The sequence below is a fragment of the Haliotis rubra genome, unplaced genomic scaffold (genome assembly GCF_003918875.1).
Source record: "Haliotis rubra isolate DU_JTF1 unplaced genomic scaffold, ASM391887v1 Scf136, whole genome shotgun sequence".
Classification (NCBI taxonomy): Eukaryota; Metazoa; Mollusca; class Gastropoda; order Lepetellida; family Haliotidae; genus Haliotis; species Haliotis rubra.
In genome coordinates this window covers 178263-198346 of record NW_025765292.1, presented here as the reverse complement: position 1 = coordinate 198346, position 20084 = coordinate 178263, and the positions used below count along the sequence as shown (strand labels likewise).

General features: G+C 40.6%; 1 protein-coding gene across 1 annotated transcript; it reads left to right on the top strand.

The window, feature by feature from the left end:
• Positions 1-3205: 3205 nt before the first annotated feature.
• LOC124268051 lies at positions 3206-19504 on the top strand. The gene is made up of 6 exons (XM_046703058.1): positions 3206-3350; positions 4374-4573; positions 5065-5252; positions 14971-15065; positions 15609-15735; positions 17762-19504. The coding sequence occupies exons 1-6, from the start codon at positions 3217-3219 to the stop codon at positions 17822-17824; spliced, it is 807 nt and encodes a 268-aa protein (XP_046559014.1). The 5' UTR covers positions 3206-3216; the 3' UTR covers positions 17825-19504.
• Positions 19505-20084: the final 580 nt, after the last annotated feature.

Sequence of the window (20084 nt, the reverse complement as noted above, 5' to 3'; positions counted from 1 at the left end):
ACAGGGATCTGCATGTGTCAAATTGTTTCTTTGCCATGCTGTAAATATACTGATAATGATATATTGAATACAGGGATTGGGATGGAGACCTTCGACATTTTAACGATTATTAGCCATTTTCTGAATTTAGAATGGGCCACTGCCCTTGTATCAATAGTAAACTTCAAAATTTTAATGGGGCATTTTATTCTAATGTGCAAATGGCCACTGTCTTTCCCAATGCCTGGAATAAATAGCAGTTCTTGTAACATTATAATTTTTTTATAAATATATGAACTTTCCCATTTATGGTGACGTTTTTATTCACACAAGAAGTCATAGTGTCACAAATCAATCAACAGCTCGACAAAATAACCTTTGATGGCATGGTTACAATTATTTCGGGTTACTACTGTCAGATATTCAAAACAAAAATGTGAAAACCCTCAGCCATATGAATATTCATCATGAAGCAATTATTTATCAAATTATGTAAACATTATTTTAGAGGTGATTTATAAAAACTGGTTGTTGCACAATATTTATTACACTTTGTACTGGATGTCTTGGAGTGAGTGTACAATGTACTATGATCTAAAGTACATGAGTGTTACTTGGTTCTTGGTTATGCAGGGGTGAGGTTCTGCTATGCTGTAAGCAAAATATGAAGCAGCACACAGCACCTTCAAGTCACAATTGGCAAAAATGCAAGACCAAATACACTCAAAATTTGGAGTAATCACTCAAAGACATTTCCTGTATTGTAAAATATACTGATGAATACATGGGGAAATTAAAGGTGCATATATACTATGTCATGACAGTAGATTCTGCAGACACTGGCTGATAGCAGCATGAGTATGATTACTTGTCATGTAATATAGTGTTTTTCACCCATATTTAGTAACTTACATATTCCAAATATTCTGCCAATGAGGCCAAGGTTGGTAACTGGCATTCCATATTTTCCACTATACAGTTAGACCAATATGTTTTAAAATAATGGAAAAGAATAATGTGTACTGGTTATTGTGCTATGAACCAGTGTTGTAATCTTACAGCAAATAAAAACAAAGAATTTCATATTTCAACAAAATTCCATGTCATGTAGAATCATATGCCTATGCCATTGATTAAGTTTAACTTTTCATTGGAAAGCATGTTTTTTCATGGAAACTGGAGTAGTAGGGTAACCTAGTGGTTAAACTGTTGACACTCGTCACACTGAAGGCCCGGGTTTGATTCCCCACATGTGTGCAAAGTGTGAAGCCCATTGCTGCTCTCCCCAGCATTATGTTGCTGGAATATTGCTAAAAGCAGTGTAAAACCCATTCTCTCACTTGGAAACCTTTGCTATCTACACTGAAAATCTAATCTCCTACATCCATCGTTGTATATTTACTGTCAAATCAATATCATGGCTAAAAGCAGAAATCTTCCAAACCATTCAATTTGTGCTTGCTTTATCCACACTTAAAAACAATAAACAAGTTTTAGAACTATTCTGCAAGTTTATTCCAAAGACATAATTACTCATAACATATCAAACATTCTTTGCATTTTCCAGATGCTAAACCTGAAAAATACTGTACCAGTATCATCTGGAATACAAATGTTCTTTCATGGTCACTCATCTAAATTCTCACTGAATTATCTGAGAGTCCCAAGATGTCACAAGACTTTCCAAAACACCTTGCTGGTTACAAGCATTTCCTGTTCCAGCAAGTTTCCAAAGGATGATGTGTAGGCTTTAATATGTTTTATAACTGTACATACAACATTTCAATGACTTGTTGTTTCTTCATTGCAATGTATATTGCTTTGACCACCAGATGTTAAAAAGAAATCTGAAGATCTGTTTCAGTTTTGTTGCTCTTGATGTCAATGGTACTTGTGGTGATAATGAAATCTATTCCTCCTTCTTACTCCTCTTAAAGATGTGCATCTGTTCAAACTGAAAAATACATAACACACGTTAGACCAAGTATGATATACTTAATAAAATGTAAACACTAAAACAGTTCCTTACAATGTTGACATCAAGATATTATTGATAAATTAAGCATGTGGATGTTATGTTTAACTGAACATGCTGCACCATAACCAAATGCTAAATGGGGTTGTAATAATATATTAATCAAGCTCATATTACAGAATACATTTGTGAGAGACACCTATTCAGAGCTATTGGTATCAATCAAAGTGTGGGTATAATCATCATTGTTTACGCACTATTAAATTATTATTTAATTCATTACATTTATTTTTAGAATTACACCTGGATTTTCATTGCACATAAAGTTATCTTCTAGATAATTCCAACTGCAAGATACTTTATTTCTTTAGCAGTCCATAGTCTGTTGCATCCGCACAGCCAGTGTCGAGTATGATTATCCACGGCATACCCCATGTAACAGTGTTATCGCGCAACGTTGTTTGTCACCGAAGAGCTCATCTCGGCTCTATGAACGCGGGCCATTCGGAAAGTTTTAGGTGTTTTATACTGTAATGAAACATCATTAAGGCTCCTTACAAATGTGGCATACAACTAATGCCCACCTATAAAATTGCAATGCAATGGTTTCTAATACTCGCCTATAGTAGTATATCGATTTATTATATTCTTAAGGGTGAAATACTGTAAATATTGGTGAAAATAAAAATGGTATTTCCACTGAGTAGAATAACATGTTATTTCACTGAGTAGAATATCACTTTTGCCTGGAGTGAGTGAGTGAGTGAGTTTAGTTTTACGCCGCACTCAGCAATATTCCAGCTATATGGCGGCACTTTTGTCTGGAACTCAAGGGCTAGACTGTAGTTGGGTTGCGTAATAAAATGCAGACTTACTCGATGTCTCGATCATTCATAAACAATGATCAAAATATAATATACAGAATATTTTGTAATGTTGTCAATTAAGTATATTTGATCTCGTGGTTTGACAAAGTTGACATGTTCACTCGTCAGACCACTCGATATTTAGAAACATTGACGGATCTATTCATCTTACCTACAAAATAAAGTCCAAGAATACCGTATGTTATGACCATATCCTGCACCCATTTATAGCGTATGTTTCAATACTTTTCTTTCTAACTATGTTCCAATTTTAATAGCTTTGCACCTGCTGTCAAACTGTTAAAACATCCTTTCGCGAGCATTCTGACCGGAAGCTGGTGAATATAACACAACCAAAATAAGGTCATTCTAAAAATAGCCGTCACATGATGAAACATGGCGGTGCACACGAAAAGTAGACGTGAATGCAGACTTCTGCTTATTCTATCGTCTGTTTACTTATTTTGTTTAATTCGTGCAGATGATTGTTTCGTACCAGGATATGACATGGCCAATCTGACTGATGCCAGGTAAATCAACATGTTTGCAGTCATGTTCATTGGTTCTAGCTGGCTATTTTCGCTCACTCTGACACTCACTCAGTTGGCCGAAACTGACGGAAGTTTTGATATAGACGGTTGTTCTAGGACTTTTCCCTTGCTTTTGACTTATTTCGCATAGCATTGTATAGAATATAGGTCGGATGTCGGGTGTCTACTAAGAGACACGGGATATCTCACGGGATACTCGAAAACCTCGACTCTGGGGCAGATTCACTCACTGACTGAGTGACTCAGCTTGTATTTGCTATCAACAATATGATCAAGGAATATATTACGTAAAAATCTCCATTTAGTTCCGGCTTTAGTTCATGTTATCGTCAGTTGGATTTGTTCAACCATTTCAGTTATGCGGCAGGGTCTAATCCTAACATAAGTAGTGAAATGAAGCTCTACAGACACCTCTTTGACTCATTAGCTTTAGTCAATACACATCATTCTCACTCAAACTGTGCTTATGAATATTATGCCTTTCTGTATCCTAACCATTAGGTAAATATGGACTCAGTATACATGTATGTCATAGTGCCTGTGGTCCTGTCATAAGGTATAGGCAACCTTTGAAAGCTTCTTTGCATATCACACACGCACGCACGCACGCACGCACGCACGCACACACACACACACACAGAGTTCGGTCTCCATGTACTGTGTTTATCAATTCAGCATAAGTTGAATTACGAATTAAAAATTTCATTTCATCCTTCACCAAATATTCCACCATTCATTGCAAAAGTTATTCCACACAAAGAAAAGAAAATCCTAAATGAAACTTTTTACCCTAACCCTGTATATTTTCATTAGATAATGTTTGGAAAACTATGATGTGAATACAAAGTGATGCCAGATGCTATTTTGTGTCACTGTATGTACCATTTGTATTAACACTCAGAATGGCAGATGATAGTGTGGTACCCAACAGTATAGGTAATCATGTAGGTTGTTTTTGGTAAGTGTAGAGTTCTATCACTGAACACTGTGGTTTATTTTCAGTTCATGGACATTCAGCAGCAACAAGACAAACTGCCTGTCAAACGGAACTGTTGTGGACAGCTGTGTGAATGAGATGACTTTCTGCAAAGCCTTGACAGGCTCCAAACATTGCCAGGATGCTAGTGTTTGTCAAGTCAGTGATGGCAAAGAATACAAACTGGCTGGTTTCTTGTTTAAACCATTCATAAAATTACCTGATCGTGAGTATGTCCTAAAACCTTACTTTGACCTTGTGAACCGTTAGTGTTGTTCTGGTAATTCAGTCAATGTCATCATTTCATGCATGCAATACAACCGACTAAATTCTTTGTCTATACGGGGCAGTGGGGTAGCCTAGTGGGTAAAGCGTTGGCTCGTCACGCCAAAGACCCAGGTTCGATTCCCCACATGGGTACAATGTGTGAAGCCCATTTCTGGTGTCCCCTGCCGTGATGTTGGTGGAATATTGCTAAAAGCGGCGTAAAACCAAACTCACTCACTCACTCACTTTTTCTATACCTAAACTGAAAATATGTCTTCTCATAAGCACCATTGTTGTCAGAAGTACAGTTTGTAAGCTTAACCATCTTTGTCAGCAATACATTTCTTTTTAGTTCCTCTGCCAAAACATCTGGGATAAACTTTAATTCAGTACAAAGCTGTGTGCATGTTACGTCTATGTTCAGCTCACTCACTTGCATTTGGTTCTCAGCATCTCTTGGGTTCAGGACTAACTTCCCTCTTGGAGATGAGTATACCCACAATAAGACTTCCTGTAAGCTGAACACCACCATCAACTTCCGGTGCAACTTACTGAAGCCTTGGCCGGAAGGTGAAAGTGGAAGCAAGCAGAAAGTTCCATATGAACCAGAAATTCTGTTCCTTCCTGATAAATGCCTGGTAAGTTATACTGGAAGTGAATATACCTACAGTCAAATGTCCTTGTTATCAACACACTGCTTGCTCTATGTTTCAGGCCAATATATAAACTACAAATGTTTCCTTGTGGCTGTATGTGTGTGAAGCCATGGTACTGACATTGATGAACACATTTTATCTTGAAAAGTGTGGTTGTGGGATTATTTGCCACTACCATCAGTAGGTGTGTACTGTGGAAACATTGTCTCAAATTCTGATGAGTCATATCTGTGGCTTTGTCCAGGCAAACTTATTCCTTATCTTATCTCTACTTTATTGCTTTTGTCATCTGGATGTAAAACATTCCTTGTTGTCTGGAGCACACTTTTCTCCAAAGTCCCCAATAACTTAAACTAGAACAAAATGCTTTAGCCGAGCAGAACTTATAACAAGTTAGAATTTATGTATAGGTTAAAGCACGAGGACTTGGTCTCTAATGGTTGAAATTGTTAGTTGCTCTAACTAACAATTTCAACCATTAGAGACCAAAGTCCTCATGCTTTAACCTATTTAAAGCATGGCATATACAAATCAAGGATCAATCTTTCATTAGAATCATATATTTACGGATACATTTATTAAAACCTTCGGAACTATTTTGTTGATTCCTATGACAGCTGAATGTGTATAAGGAATAGAGGCATTTTGGGCTCATTGAACATTTAACAGAGCCCTAAATGAGAACTATAAAAATGAGCAGCAAGAAATGCATGTGCATTTCATGCAGACTCTATCATATTTTATACGCATTCAGTGGCTTGTGAACCAACAATTTGGGCCCTTAACGAGAACCATAAAAACGCAAAGCACGATGTGCTCGCCAGCATTCGACATTCATGTGCTCGGGTGAAGTCATGTCGGATGCTGAGTCAGACGAACTAATTACCTCATCCCAAAGTGTTTTCACTTCACAAAATGAGTTTAATTCAAGTGACGATGAACTGATTAGTAGTAGCTATGACGCAATGGAACTGTCGCAGAACAAGGTAAATCAGTTACCACATTACAGTGATGTTAGCGATGATGAAGTGTCTTCAGATTTGATAATTGTTGATACAACTGACTATGTCAATGCTTCGTCAAGCACGTCGAACAATTCTGTACCAAGGGAACGATTTACTACTCTGAAGACAACGAAATAGCCAATTTGTCTAAAAGTAAGCTTCCAGAACGAACGAAGAGCTCGTTACGCTGGGCGTGGAGTTTATGTGAAACTTGGAGGGTGAGCAGAAACCGCAATATTATACAAGGAAATACACATGGACAGAGGTGAAGCGTTATTAACCATAAACTGGAAGAGCTCAATGCTGATGAGCTGAACTACTGTCTGTGTAGGTTTGTGTCGGAAGTTTGCAAAGTAGATGGAAGCGAGTACCCACCAAAGACATTGAGGCAACTTGTCTTGTACATTCAAATGCATTTGGGCAATTCAGGCAGACTTGTGAAACTGTTATCGGACAAGATATTCATTGAACTTTGTAGTACGTTGGACAGTGTTATGAATATGGAATACCGTAAAGGCACTGGTATGCGTACAAGACAAGCAAACGTCATCACTTTCGAACAAGAATGTATCCTGTGGGACAAAGGTATTCTGGGTTCATTGGATCCTTCCACTTTGGTTGATACAATGATGTACCTTCTTGGTTTAAATTTCGCACTAAGGAGCGGAGACAAACATCGTCATTTAACTGTTGATCAGCTTGAGATTGGTGAGAATGAGCAAGGGGAATACTCATGATATTCTGACAAAAGTTAGTAAATGCTTTCAGAGAGGGCTGAAGGACTTTAACGTCGAGCCGAAATCTGTAATGGCTTGTGCTAATCCGACTGAACCAGACAAGTGTATTGTAAGAATATTCCGACAATACATGTCTCTTCGTCCAAAGAACGCTCCAAATTATTTGTATTTACGTCTGCTTGTGAAACCAAGAGATGATCAGTGGTTTAGTGTTCAACCAATAGGGAAAAGTACACTCAACAGACCATTGGGAGGATATGCAGAAGTGCAGGATTTCAAGGTAAATTGTCTAGCTACATATTTACGATCATTCATGACCGTTGCATGTGCAGTGTTTCGTGGAAAAACGCTCTAACATTTTGAAAGAAGGTGGGGAGGGGGTCGGCATCTTGCCTGTAGAAGTAGTAGAAGCCCAACTAATATGGGAAGCATTGTCTGTCTTTCTGTGCACACCTTAAGGAAGTGCGGTAAGAGTTCCTTACGTACCCCCCACCTAATTTAATTTTTTTTTTACAAAGATATACAAGTAATGAAAAGTACCTTATAAAATAGGCGTGGGGTACGTAAGGAACTCTTTCCAGAAGTGCAAATGAGAAAATCCTTTGATGTTTGGTAACAAATAGAGATGGCGATGAATTTGAATCCTAGTCATGGCGTGTCTGTAATTCTAAATGGCACTGAGCATGAACAAAAGCCTTTGTAAATGCGGGTTTATGTAGTCTTTAAGTGATACCGACAAAAGTCACGATATACATTTTTGGTTTTTGATGATACACTTATGTGGTTCATAATTCTTAAAATGCAATAGTTGACAAGCCACGTGGTTTTCCTGGTATTTGTAAAGTAGCAGCTAAGAAGAATATATTTTCAGTTTGAATGCACTAGGTTATAACAATGTTTCTTTGCAGGATTCTACAGCAACCATTCCCTCCGGGCGACGTGCGCCACGAGATTGTATCAATCTGGAGTTGACGAGCAGCTAATTGCCAAGACAACCGGCCACAGGAGCAATGCAGTGAGAAAATATAAACCGAGCAGCACTGAACAGGAAGCAGCTGTCAGTGACATCATTCAAGGGAAGAGATTGAAAGTGGAACCAAAGGCCGATGCTAGTGACCAGTGTCAGTGGAACAACTACTGCAAATGATGATGTTCACATTTCACTGAATGTTGTCGTGAATAAGTGATTTCGGTTCATTCTGTAATCCCTGAATAAAGTGTGTGAAAAGGCATGTTTGTTGTTTTTTAAAGTAGTTCCGTCCGTACTTTTACTAACATTTTGGTTAGTTACAGCATGGCCACAAACAAAGAAGCTATGCTTTAAATGAATTATAAACAGTGATAAAGAACTAAACCTTTCATGATTTGAAACAATATGTAGTAAATTTGCATTTTGTTGTCGGATGATAAAGCCAGACAGCAAGCACGGTAAGAAGATTAAGGGGAATGTTTTAAACCCCAGATACCTTGAACTATTGCTCTTATCCCTATTAGTTCAAGCCAGTGGGTTCAGTTTTATCTGAAATGTTAGCATCAAGAGGCTTAATTTTAAACTTATCCTATCTCACGATTTGCACTTCTCTCTCTTGCCTCGACGCTGAGTGGAACGAAGTAGAACTTTCCCTGGTAGGTCTCTCTTGTCCATACGCCCGTGTTCCCCAGGCTGCTCTCCTTATAGGACAGGTCCCTGGTCCCATGCTGAGCATGCAGCATGCTCCCCTATCTACCCACGTGACTCTCTCAGAGTGATCATTCTTCTTCTTGTCGCACGATAGAGTGGACGCGTTATAGCTCTTGTCATAGAGTTTTGAGTTGCTTTTTGTATTATGGGGAAATCAGATCCTCCAAATAAAAAGCGTAAGTTTTGCGCTCAGTGTAAAACAATATTTTCGACTTGGGACCCACACATTTCATGTGTTGAGTGTGTGGGTCAATGTTCTTGGGAGAAATGGGTTGTGATGGGAAATGTTAAGCCAGGGTTATATACTGAGGATTTCAAGGCTTATAAACAGTCAGGTCTGTGCTGAGAATTGCAGATAGGGCTGGGAGGAATACCTGAGAAATTGACCAAGGCCCCTGAGGACCAAGAAACCACGTCTGTGAGCATCCCACCCTCACGGGCTAGGAATACCTCTTTGAAATCACCACCCCGAGGGGAGGATTTTTTTTATGCTTCTTCAGATTCATATCTCTCGGAAGAGGTACGAAAGCTTTTTGGGATGCTTCCTTCACCTGGTTCAACATCTCAGGCCGGTTCTAGGGTAGTTGTGGTTGATAAACCTCTAGTGTCTACAGCCTCCCCTGACCTGCGGTCTACACTCTTGGTTTCTAGGGCCTCTGATTCGTTTCAGACCGTGACTACAGTCGCTTCGGTTCATCAATCTGCATCACCTGCGTTACCAAATGAGTCCGTTTCTCCAAGTCATTCTAGACGATCCTGTTCGATTCATCGATCTATCTCGTTGGAACGTTCCAGTTCTGCTAGTTGTTTGAGATCACCTCACGGGTTTGTCTCGAATCCATCTTGTAGATCGATTGAACGGTCATGTTCACCCCAGCAGAGTGGTGCTTATCGTCGATCTGTTTCTATTGATCGTACCGAATCACGTATTGATTAGCATGGTGGTTTCGGCACTCCCTCCCATTTGGATTCGCGCCAGCGAACTTATTCACCAGGTTGTAGAGATTTGGGTCAATGGATATGTTCACCTTTTCGTGATGGCTCACGTCGCTGAACCAGTCAGTTCACCGTTTCGTTTCACCTAATCATTCCATGACGTTTTCTCGAACCACGACTTCTGGGCGAATTGATTCACGGGATCGAATCGATTCGTCTACCCGAACCATTTCACCTCACCGATTTGGTTCGTCTGCTCATCCCGGTTCACGCCACATAACTGCTTCCTCAGATCGAAGTGGTTCACATATTTGTTCTGGGAGTTCTCCCTGGACTTGATCGCTTTGGCGTTCAGGTTCACCTCTAGGTCAAGGTCATCCCACCTATAGCTCTAGGTCATCCCATTGGGATGGTGTGCCAGGCTCTTCTAATCGTTCTAGTTCCTTGGACCGTCGATCTGCTTCACGTCATACTGATTCTTCGGTTCATACTACTGGGGCGACTATTTTCCCTGAATCGTGGAACCCTACCCAGGATTCCTCTCAGGGGCCAGACTTGAATACAATGCTTCGGGCTGTAACAGTAGCATGGAATCAATGTCAACCTTTGACTACTTCGAATTCAGTTCCCGTTCCATCGACTGGTAACCAGTCTTCCTCTGGTATGTCTCATCAGCATTCGTCCTACTCTCCAAATAACTCGGATATTTCTACCCCGGAGGGTAGTTTCGATTTGGTAGAGCCTTCACATGTACTTGTCTGGATTGTTGAAAAGCTTCAACTGCCGGTGAGCAGATCCCCGGATGACCTTAATGTCTCTTATGAGACTTATCAGCTATTACCTTGCCACCACGACCGTTCATTCAACAATTGACCAGTTCACCGGAAGATGCGTTTAAGAAATTGAAACACGTTAAGGATGGTTTGTCTTCACCCAAGTTTATGTCATCCGTCGCTCACGGGCATGGGATTTCTGTATTGGCTTCGTCTCCTGCGGTTGACGAAGACATTTCTACCTTGTGTGGCAAGCGTGCTGCTTCACCTTTCTTTGTGGAATACAGGGAATTGGCACATATGGATTTGACTGTTCGTCGTACACTACCCTTTATCAATTGTGCTATTTCGGCAGTGGATGCCGTTGCTGTTGCTGTTGACCATGCCTATACTGACCAAGATGCTTATATTACGGGATGCATGGCGCTGGTTCTAGATCAAGTTTCAAGTCGTTCTAGACCAACTATCCCATTTTTTTGGTTACGTACTTGCGATGCGTAGGAGAGGTCCCCTCAACATTTCGTCTTGGGATGAAAGATTCAAAGACGAATTGTTTAGGCAGCCTTGATCCTCAGATATGCTTTTTGGTGGCAATATTGGAGAGGTTTCTACCATGGTGCATCAGGAGACTCATTTTCAGGTACCGGAAGTGGCTCCTCCAAGCAGTGACTCACAGAGATTGCTGCCCGACTTGGTCTTACCGCCCCCAATCGTCCCGATCTTCGACTCACTGGTGGGCTGGAGATTAGGGAAGTTTGCTCCCAATTGGGACATTCTCGGAGACCCTTACGTTTCAGCCATCCTCACTCACGGATATCAGATGCCACTTGTCGGGAATCCACCTCTCACAGTCACTCCTCTTTAACGCAATTATCCTCCGGATCAAAACCTGTTTCTTCATGCCACCATAGACACACTTGGGGACAAGCATGGTGCAGAACAGCTCGACCCGCTCAGCGCTACTCCAGGGTTCTACTCCCCCATCTTTCTGGTGCCGAAAAAGAATTCAAACAAACCTCGTTTGATATTCAACATGAAACAGTTCAATGCCCCGTTTCTATCTCCGCGACCCCACTTTCTTAAGGTGTCAGTCAACTTTCTACGCACCATCTTCTCCACAGGCAGTTTACCATCAAGTTGCTAACACAATTAGGGTGGCTCCTGAACTACGAGAAGTCTGAGTTAATACTGACTCGGAGATTACAATTACGGTATTTGACACATAACAGGCCATGTTGTTTGTACCCCAGGACAGATGGGACAAAATTTGACGCATTCTACCTTCAGCATTGAACTCACCCAGAACTCTGCGCCAGTGGCAGGAGTTACTAGGGTTATTGACGTCGGCACAAGCACTGACTTACAGGGGCCAACTGCAACTTCGCCCTCTTCAGATGTTTTTGTGTCCATACATCCGGAACGACAACCCCAGGGAGATGATTCGTCTTCCCGTGCAACTACGACCAGTTTTTTTGGTGGCTCGACGAGCAGAATGTTTGCGCGGGAGTCTCTATGGTGCCCTTCACACCGACTCGTCACCGACTCGTCACCTGTTCGTCGACGCATCCCTCGATGGCTGGGGCGCCCACTTTCTTCATCATCAAGTGGCCGGGCAGCACTGGTCATCCGCAGAAAAGGCCCTTCAAATCAACGAGTTGAAATTCAGTGTTATCATTCTCGCCATTCAGCATTGGGTGGCAGAACTCCGAACTCCTGATTCAATCAGACAACTCGACAGTAGTATGGTACATCAATCATCAAGGCTCGACAGGTTCGGCAGCTCTGCTCCAGTGGATGTTTCGATTTTACCATCTAATCGATTCTCTCAACATTATGGCCATAGCTCGACACATTCCCGGGGCGAGGAATTTCATAGCCGACGCCCCGTCGAGCCCCAAACGGCCATCACCAACAGAGTGAAAGTTACTGCCCCTGATATTCCAGTCAATGATCTGCCCGGTATCGCGACCAGACGTAGATCTATTTGCCACTTGGTACAACCATCAGCACCCACGTTTCGTGTCCCCAATTCCGGATCCTCAGGTGTGGGACCACGACGCGTTAGCCATATCATGGGAAGGTCTAAACGCTTATGCGTTTCCTCCCCTGGCTCTGCTACCCATGGTAGTTCAAAAGTTACTTGCAACCAGCAAGATTCGTCTGCTTTTGGTTGCGCCCTTTTGGCCAGCGAGAAGCTGGTTCGGCCTAAAAAAGCTAGCCGAATCCAGTACCGCTACCCGACCGAAACGACCTACTTCGTCATCCACATTAGGACGTGTACCACGGGTCATCACAAACCCTCAATCTGCACGTCTGGCGCATTTACAGAAATCTCTGATAGCCAAGGGTTACTCTCTCAGAGTAGCTACAGCTATAACATCTGTGCATAGGACATCGACCCGATCGTTGTATGACGATAAATGGAAGAAATTTGAAAATTACTGTGGAATTAGGAGAATTAATTCTCCCACCACTGCATCACCTCAGGTTGTTGCGGAATTTCTACAGCATTTACGGGCTACGAAGAAACTCAAAGGTACTACATTGTCAACCTATTTGGTTTTTGCCACAACTACTGGAACAAAGGTGTCTACTACTCCCGAGCTCCAGTATCTGCTTCATTCGTTCAGACTTGCTGACCAGTCTAGGAGGTTCAGACCTCCTGCATGGGATTTGTCAGTTGTCCCAGTTGTGAATATGAGCCACTACATGATAAGGAGTTTGAACAGCTAACATGCACTTAAATGTCAAGGCCATCTATGGCCGACAAGTGAGTATGATTGCCGATGGTTTTGGAGAAAATGCCTGCTTACTGTCGAGGAAATGATTTGTAGATGTTGCAATAACTTTTTAGACCCGTGGAATGCCGCTGCCGATCGAATCTAGCCCTACATAGGTGCTGTCAACGTGGCTGGAATTAATAAACGAATTTAAAAAGTGAGTTTTCGCTGTCTTGGGTGATCCATGATTTGGGCTTGGAATTGCGGAGGTTGCTGTTTTCGGTGAGTCGTGGCGTATAACTTTTGTAATAATGGTCTGATTGTGACCATTTATAGCTCATTTTGTAGGGAAATCATCTTGCTTTTGATCCGTAGGCCTCGACGGGGCCTTAAAAATAGGTTACGTGGTGAAATCTAACTTAGATTGAGGAGGGGGTGGTTCCGTCGTTACATCCCTTTCCTTTTATATAGTACTAGGGTAGGGTCTATATACCTATATGTCTTTCTAACGCTGTTTCTAAGCGTGACACACCCCTGTGTAGTGGAAGCCATGTGGTATTGTTCTGGTACTGAACGTTAAACTTGTGAGCTTTCTGATTCAGTTTCCTTTTCCCCTCTTAGTGATTGGGTCTTCTGGGGGGCTGTCTCGAAGAGGGGCTGTGACTCACCTAGTTGCGTCCCCTTGCTCATGCTAGGGTTGCGGCCGAATACCACATCGCTCGGGAGCACCCACTCCTTGGGAGCGATTGTGCCTAGTTCAAGCCAAGGGGTTCAGGACAACCCATCACTAGTATAGGTACTATGCTAGTTGGATCTGGCCTCCCTTGTTCTTTGCCATCTATGGTTGTCATTAGCCTATACAGTATATACTGTCAGTGCTCTTTGACTTAGGGTAATCTGCGACCCGCCGTCCAACCGTGGGATAAGTGTAAATTGTGAGATAGGATAAGTTTAAAAATTTGGAATTTTGACTATAAATTGTATGTTTATATACTTATCCTATCTCACGCAATCTATGACCGCCCAGCCTCCCCGCTACTCAGATTACGACGGTTACAGTTAACTGTCATTGGCTTCAAGAAGAGAATGATCACTCTGAGGTAGTCACGTGTTTAGATAGGGGAGCATTCTGCATGCTTAGCATGGGACTAGGGACCTGTCCTATAAGGAGAGCAGCCTGGGGAACACGGGCATATGGACAAGAGAGACCTACAGGGAAAGTTCTAATTCATTCCACTCAGCGTCGAAGCAAGAGAGAGAAGTGCAAATCGTGAGATAGGATAAGGATATAAATATACAATTTATAGTTAAAATTTCCAATTATCAGATTATACAAGTTATCTAAATTCATGGATTGTGAGGAAGTTGTATCTGTTTCCCTTTTGTCCCACTTGTTCCATGAGTTGTGGTAATGGATTTGAAGTGCAAGTTTCAAAAGGTTAGCTGTATGTAATGCTTAAATGGTCTCCTTTTAAATAAGGGTCACAGATGACCAATCCATGGGTGTCCCATGGGCTCACCAGAGACCTTTCATTATGGATTCAAATCACTGTTTGCCCCAGTTGTGTATGCAAGTGTGTCAGCACCATAATCCTGCTTATAGGTTTTAGTCAAGTAGAAAACGTCATGATATGGCTTAAATAATGCTGATGTGACTTTAAATTTTAACTCACTCACTCACTCAAGTAGAAAACGCCTAGGACCTGCACCACTTTGGGCTTTCTTCCCACATAAAGCCAGCACTCCGTAATATGACTGGAGTCATATTCAGTGTGACATTATACCAGAGTCACTCACAGAGGCCTTGTTGAAGAAATAACCTTAATGATGTGAATTGTTTCTTTGGCAGTACAACATTACATTTGAATTTGCTGGAGCGTGTCTTCAGACTATTCCTTCGACAATCACAAACCAAATGAGTGCTGGATCGGTCTTGGTTATAATGTAAGTTGCTTGTGAAACTTTTCGTCACCAGGGTCATAATCATTCTAACATTTCCTTATGATGCAACAAACTTCATTTGATACTTAGTTAAGTCTTACCACTTATATCAACACACCTAGCTTTCCACACTACCAATGTCCAAACTGATCATAGCACCTAGGATTTTAAGTCCATATGAAAACGTGGGGGTTACGCTAGTTGTAGCCATGGTGAGTTATAACCACTTAAGTGCCAGCCTCAGTCGGAGTTATAACCACCAGCCTGCTACGTTATGGAAGAAGTTTATGATCTGTTTTAGTGTTGTTTATGCCAGTGTGGTGAATTCTTACTGCAAATCAGTCACATTGCTGCATGCCATCTGTATAGACATGAGCTATTTTAGAGTATGTTAGAGTGTACCATAGATACATTAAAGTAATATTGAAATAGGCATATCAACGAAATGAAAATGTTACATAAAATATATTCCACTGAGCAGTTAAATGAAACACAAATAAATATGTATCTGAAATACTGGTGTTTATGTTGGTTCTGTCTTTTCAGATTCTTTGTCTTTGTGTTGTCCTACTTTGTGTTTGGTTCCATGTGGAACATTGCCTGTCGTGGCGCTCGAGGGAAGGAGGTGGTGCCAAACGTGGAGTTCTGGACCGATCTGCCGGTGTATATTGCTGTAAGTTATCAGTAGAGGATTAACATGGTTGTAAATTATTCTATATCCTGTTTATTATGAACCATCTATTTATGCTTTGTCTGTTATTGAATGGTGATAACTTTCTGAGATAATACAGAGTGTAACATGTTATATTTGGGATTATATTTTCTCAGTAAAATAAAGATAGTAATACTTTTATTGGGTTGAATCCGGCATTCAAACCCACTTTCAAAACAAAAGTACTAAAATTTGTACTTTACTGAGAAAGTGTAATCCCAAATATAACACATGTTAGTTACATTTGTCCACTTTCTAAATGGCATTATGTAGTCATAGCTTTCGGCCATGGGAGTTGTGCCAATTTATGTGCTTGTCAGAGGGTACACAAAGTACATAATCTACACTTGCCAGTTGTCCCACTTTAGTTTTTGTATAAGCCACAGTGGCTCGTCGGGAAGGATGGCTGACCCAGTGTGCTGGTGATTAGGTTCCTGACTCTGAGGGTGTTGGTTCAAATTCCAGATGGGACTCAACCCATCAAAAGCAGTAGAATCTGTACTTACTGGGAAAGTGTTATCCCAAATATGATGTATGTTACATTTCAATATGATCCAATAGTGACCGGTGTGAGAGATAACTGGATTTGTGGAGACCAGTATGATCATGGTATATGGTATTATATTCCATAGTGATGGTCATTGGAACAGTTTGAACAGATCCAGAGCAAACTATGCTTGTCTCCCTGTGTAGACCGGATTAGAATCAAATCAGATCCAGAGGAATCTATGCTTGTCTCCTTATGATCCAGAGCAATCTAGACCGGGTTAGATCAGATCCAGAGCAATGTATGCTTGTCTCTCTGTGTAGACCGAGTTAGATCAGATCAAGAGCAATGTATGCATGTCTCTCTGTTTAGACCGAGTTAGATCAGATCCAGAGCAATGTATGCATGCCTCTCTGTAGACAGGGTGAGAACAGATCCAGAGCAATGTACGCATGTCTCTCTGTGTAGACCGAGTTAGATCAGATCCAGAGCAATATATGCATGTCTCTCTGTTTAGATCAGATCCAGAGATCTATGAGTTAGATCAGATCCAGAGCAATGTATGCATGCCTCTCTGTGTAGACCGGGTTAGATCAGATCCAGAGCAATGTATGCATGTCTCTCTGTGTGGACAGGGTTAGATCAGATCCAGAGCAATCTATGCTTGTCTCCCTGTGTGGACTGGGTGAGATCAGATCCAGAGCAATCTATGCATGTCTCTCTGTGTGGACTGGGTGAGATCAGATCCAGAGCAATGTATGCATGTCTCTCTGTGTGGACAGGGTTAGATCAGATCCAGAGCAATCTATGCATGTCTCTCTGTGTGGACTGGGTTAGAACAGATCCAGAGCAATCTATGCATGTCTCTGTGTGGACAGGGTTAGATCAGATCCAGAGCAATCTATGCTTGTCTCCCTGTGTGGACTGGGTTAGATCAGATCCAGAGCAATGTATGCATGTCTCTCTGTGAGGACCGAGTTAGATCAGATCCAGAGCAATCTATGCTTGTCTACCTGTGTAGACCGGGTGAGAACAGATCCAGAGCAATGTATGCTTGTCTCTCTGTGTGGACAGGGTTAGATCAGATCCAGAGCAATCTATGCATGTCTCTCTGTGTGGACTGGGTGAGAACAGATCCAGAGCAATGTATGCATGTCTCTCTGTGTGGACAGGGTTAGATCAGATCCAGAGCAATTAATGTTTTTCTCCCTGTGTTTACTTGGTTAGATAGGTTACATAGGTATTCAAAACAACTTTAGAGGACCACTGGATGTTTTCAAATTACTATATTTAATCTTTCATTGTATGAAATGTAAACTTTTAGATGAAAGAGTGAATGGTTCCTTACTACTTTTTTATACTCAGAACGTCTCACCCAGTAATGAGTGTTACTGTTATAGTACTCAGAACGTCTCACCCAGTAATGAGTGTTACTGTTATAGTAAGGATGTTGATCAACCTATCCGATTCAATTAGATTTTCTTGCTTCTTCTATTTCAGGATGGGTTTTTATTTACATTCCGCTGTGGTCAAGTTGAACCTTCATCGTATGAGAGTATTTGAGGATGCTGCATGTTCTGTGAAGGAAAAGCAAGTTTGGGTCTATCAAGAAGCTGCTCAAACATGGTGGTGATATGACAGGAAGCTTATGTTATGACAGGAAGCTAAATATTATATCTTCTATCATGTTTATCAGAAGCTGTTCTGCTAAAATCTCATCCAGTTACATTCTGTGATAAGACGAATCAATCTCCAAACTGCAATGTGTACAAGAATCAGGTTAGCTCAACAAACACATACCACTGGTGCTGTAGTGTGTCTATGCATGGGAAATACTGTAGGAGAAATCATAGGGTCAAACTGATTCTATTAATGTTATCAAGCAAGTGATTAGATAACTGAAATGTTGCTCTCAATACAGGGTGTTGTTTGGCTAAGAATAATCACCCTTTTTCATCATCCCATTTTGTACATGCATTCAGAGAAGTTATATTGATACTGTGTATTGGTTTGGTGTAGTGCAAAGCTACACATTGTAGCAATTTTCATCTTACATGTGATAAGGTGAATGGAATAAGTGCCTAGTTGTTTTTGTCAAAATTCTGTAAATTAGATTTGTGGTGGCAGTAGTAAGTTTTTGACTGTTGTATGAAACCTAGCCTCCCCTGTAATCATTGATGTGTATAGAATGATGAAATACTTGTAAATAGGGGAGGTAACCCTGCTCACATTTAGTCTTCCATGATGTTGGTGAAAAAAATTATTTAGATTTGCATACAAATAAATATTGGCTTAAAGCATAGGTTTGAAAGAATTTTGCTGACAGTAAAGTTTATGAAGATGAGCTGTCATGTTTTCATCCTCAGACTTGGATCAACAACATTTCTTTGTCAGCTTCCAGTTTATCATCTGTTTTCTGTCTGCCAAAGCTGGAGTAAGGAGCAGGAAGTATTATATTTCACTGAAACAAGTGAAGCCTTGGATAGTTTCAGAATGAAATTGTAGTTTCTGTTTGGGAACTGTTGTTTATATTCTGTAAATAATCCCTCACATCTGTGCTGATGCCCTGTTTGTTCAGTGAAACATGCATCTTAATACAAAAGACACAAATATAGACTGGTGTATTATAATAAATATCTGATCATATATTCATATTTCTTTCAATCTTATGTCAACACAGGACATAGCAAGTTCAACACAGAAAGTTATTGAATTAAGTGTATATGTTTTATTTCTTACATATTGGTAACATAGTTTGTTTACATCTCTGTTCATGTCAATAGTGCATGAAGTAAAGTGAATGGGGCCTTTAACAAATGGATGTTGATACATATCCAACCATAACATAGCTGGAAAATACAAGTCTTTGTAGGGGTTCATGAGTCTCAGACTAATGTAATAGTAACCATGTTTTAATGTATCGATAAGAGAGCACTTTGACAACCAAGTGTACTATTAGATCAGTTGGCTTGGCAGAAACATTTATTTCTATGTGTCATTGTCAATCACCACATTAAAGACTTTGGACATGGTTTGAATTTAAGAAAGTATTTTTGGTACAAGGTATATTATCTCAGGTATGCTTGTTTGTCATAGTAAACATCAGTATCATTGTCATGTCTGTTCATGTACATGTGTTTCTCCATGAAATCTTCCACATATGTTGTGCTGCTTCTGATTTAATATTCAAGAATATCAATAGAACTGATAAAGCATTGTTTTTGTCAGTTTGTTTATAATCCATTTGGCCCCAATTTCAGTGTACTGTGGAGGTTGTTGGATGATAAAAATGTCCAAATTTGATTGCTTTTAAACTGCATTTATTTACCACTTAATAAGAAAAGCAGAGAGACAAGCTGTGATAGTAGTCAGTTTGATCAGTGAGGGTGGCTGAAGTCAGTGACACCATCATTGCCTCTCACTTCCTGGCCTGACCCCGAAACACATTGCTGTATTGAATTTACAGTGGTAAGTGATGCTGTAGAATTATGTTAACAAGATGATCTCTATTTTGCTATGCTTGCCTGATGAAGATAGTTTCATGTGCATGAATCTAAAAATATATTTGAGTCTGTATGAAGCTGAAAGCTTGTTTTCTGCACTGGTGATGTTTATTAAAAGCACGACTTTACTATGTGGTCTGGAAATATATATCTGAAAAGCACTGTTATATTCTGATGAAGATGTTGAGTGCAATGTCACCACAAGAGTATTGAGATTCACAAGACAAGCTTAAATATCACTGCTTTACACTAGGATATATTCAGATAACTTGTGAATAACCAACATAACAATATGAAATGTATTTTGTTATTTATTGCCC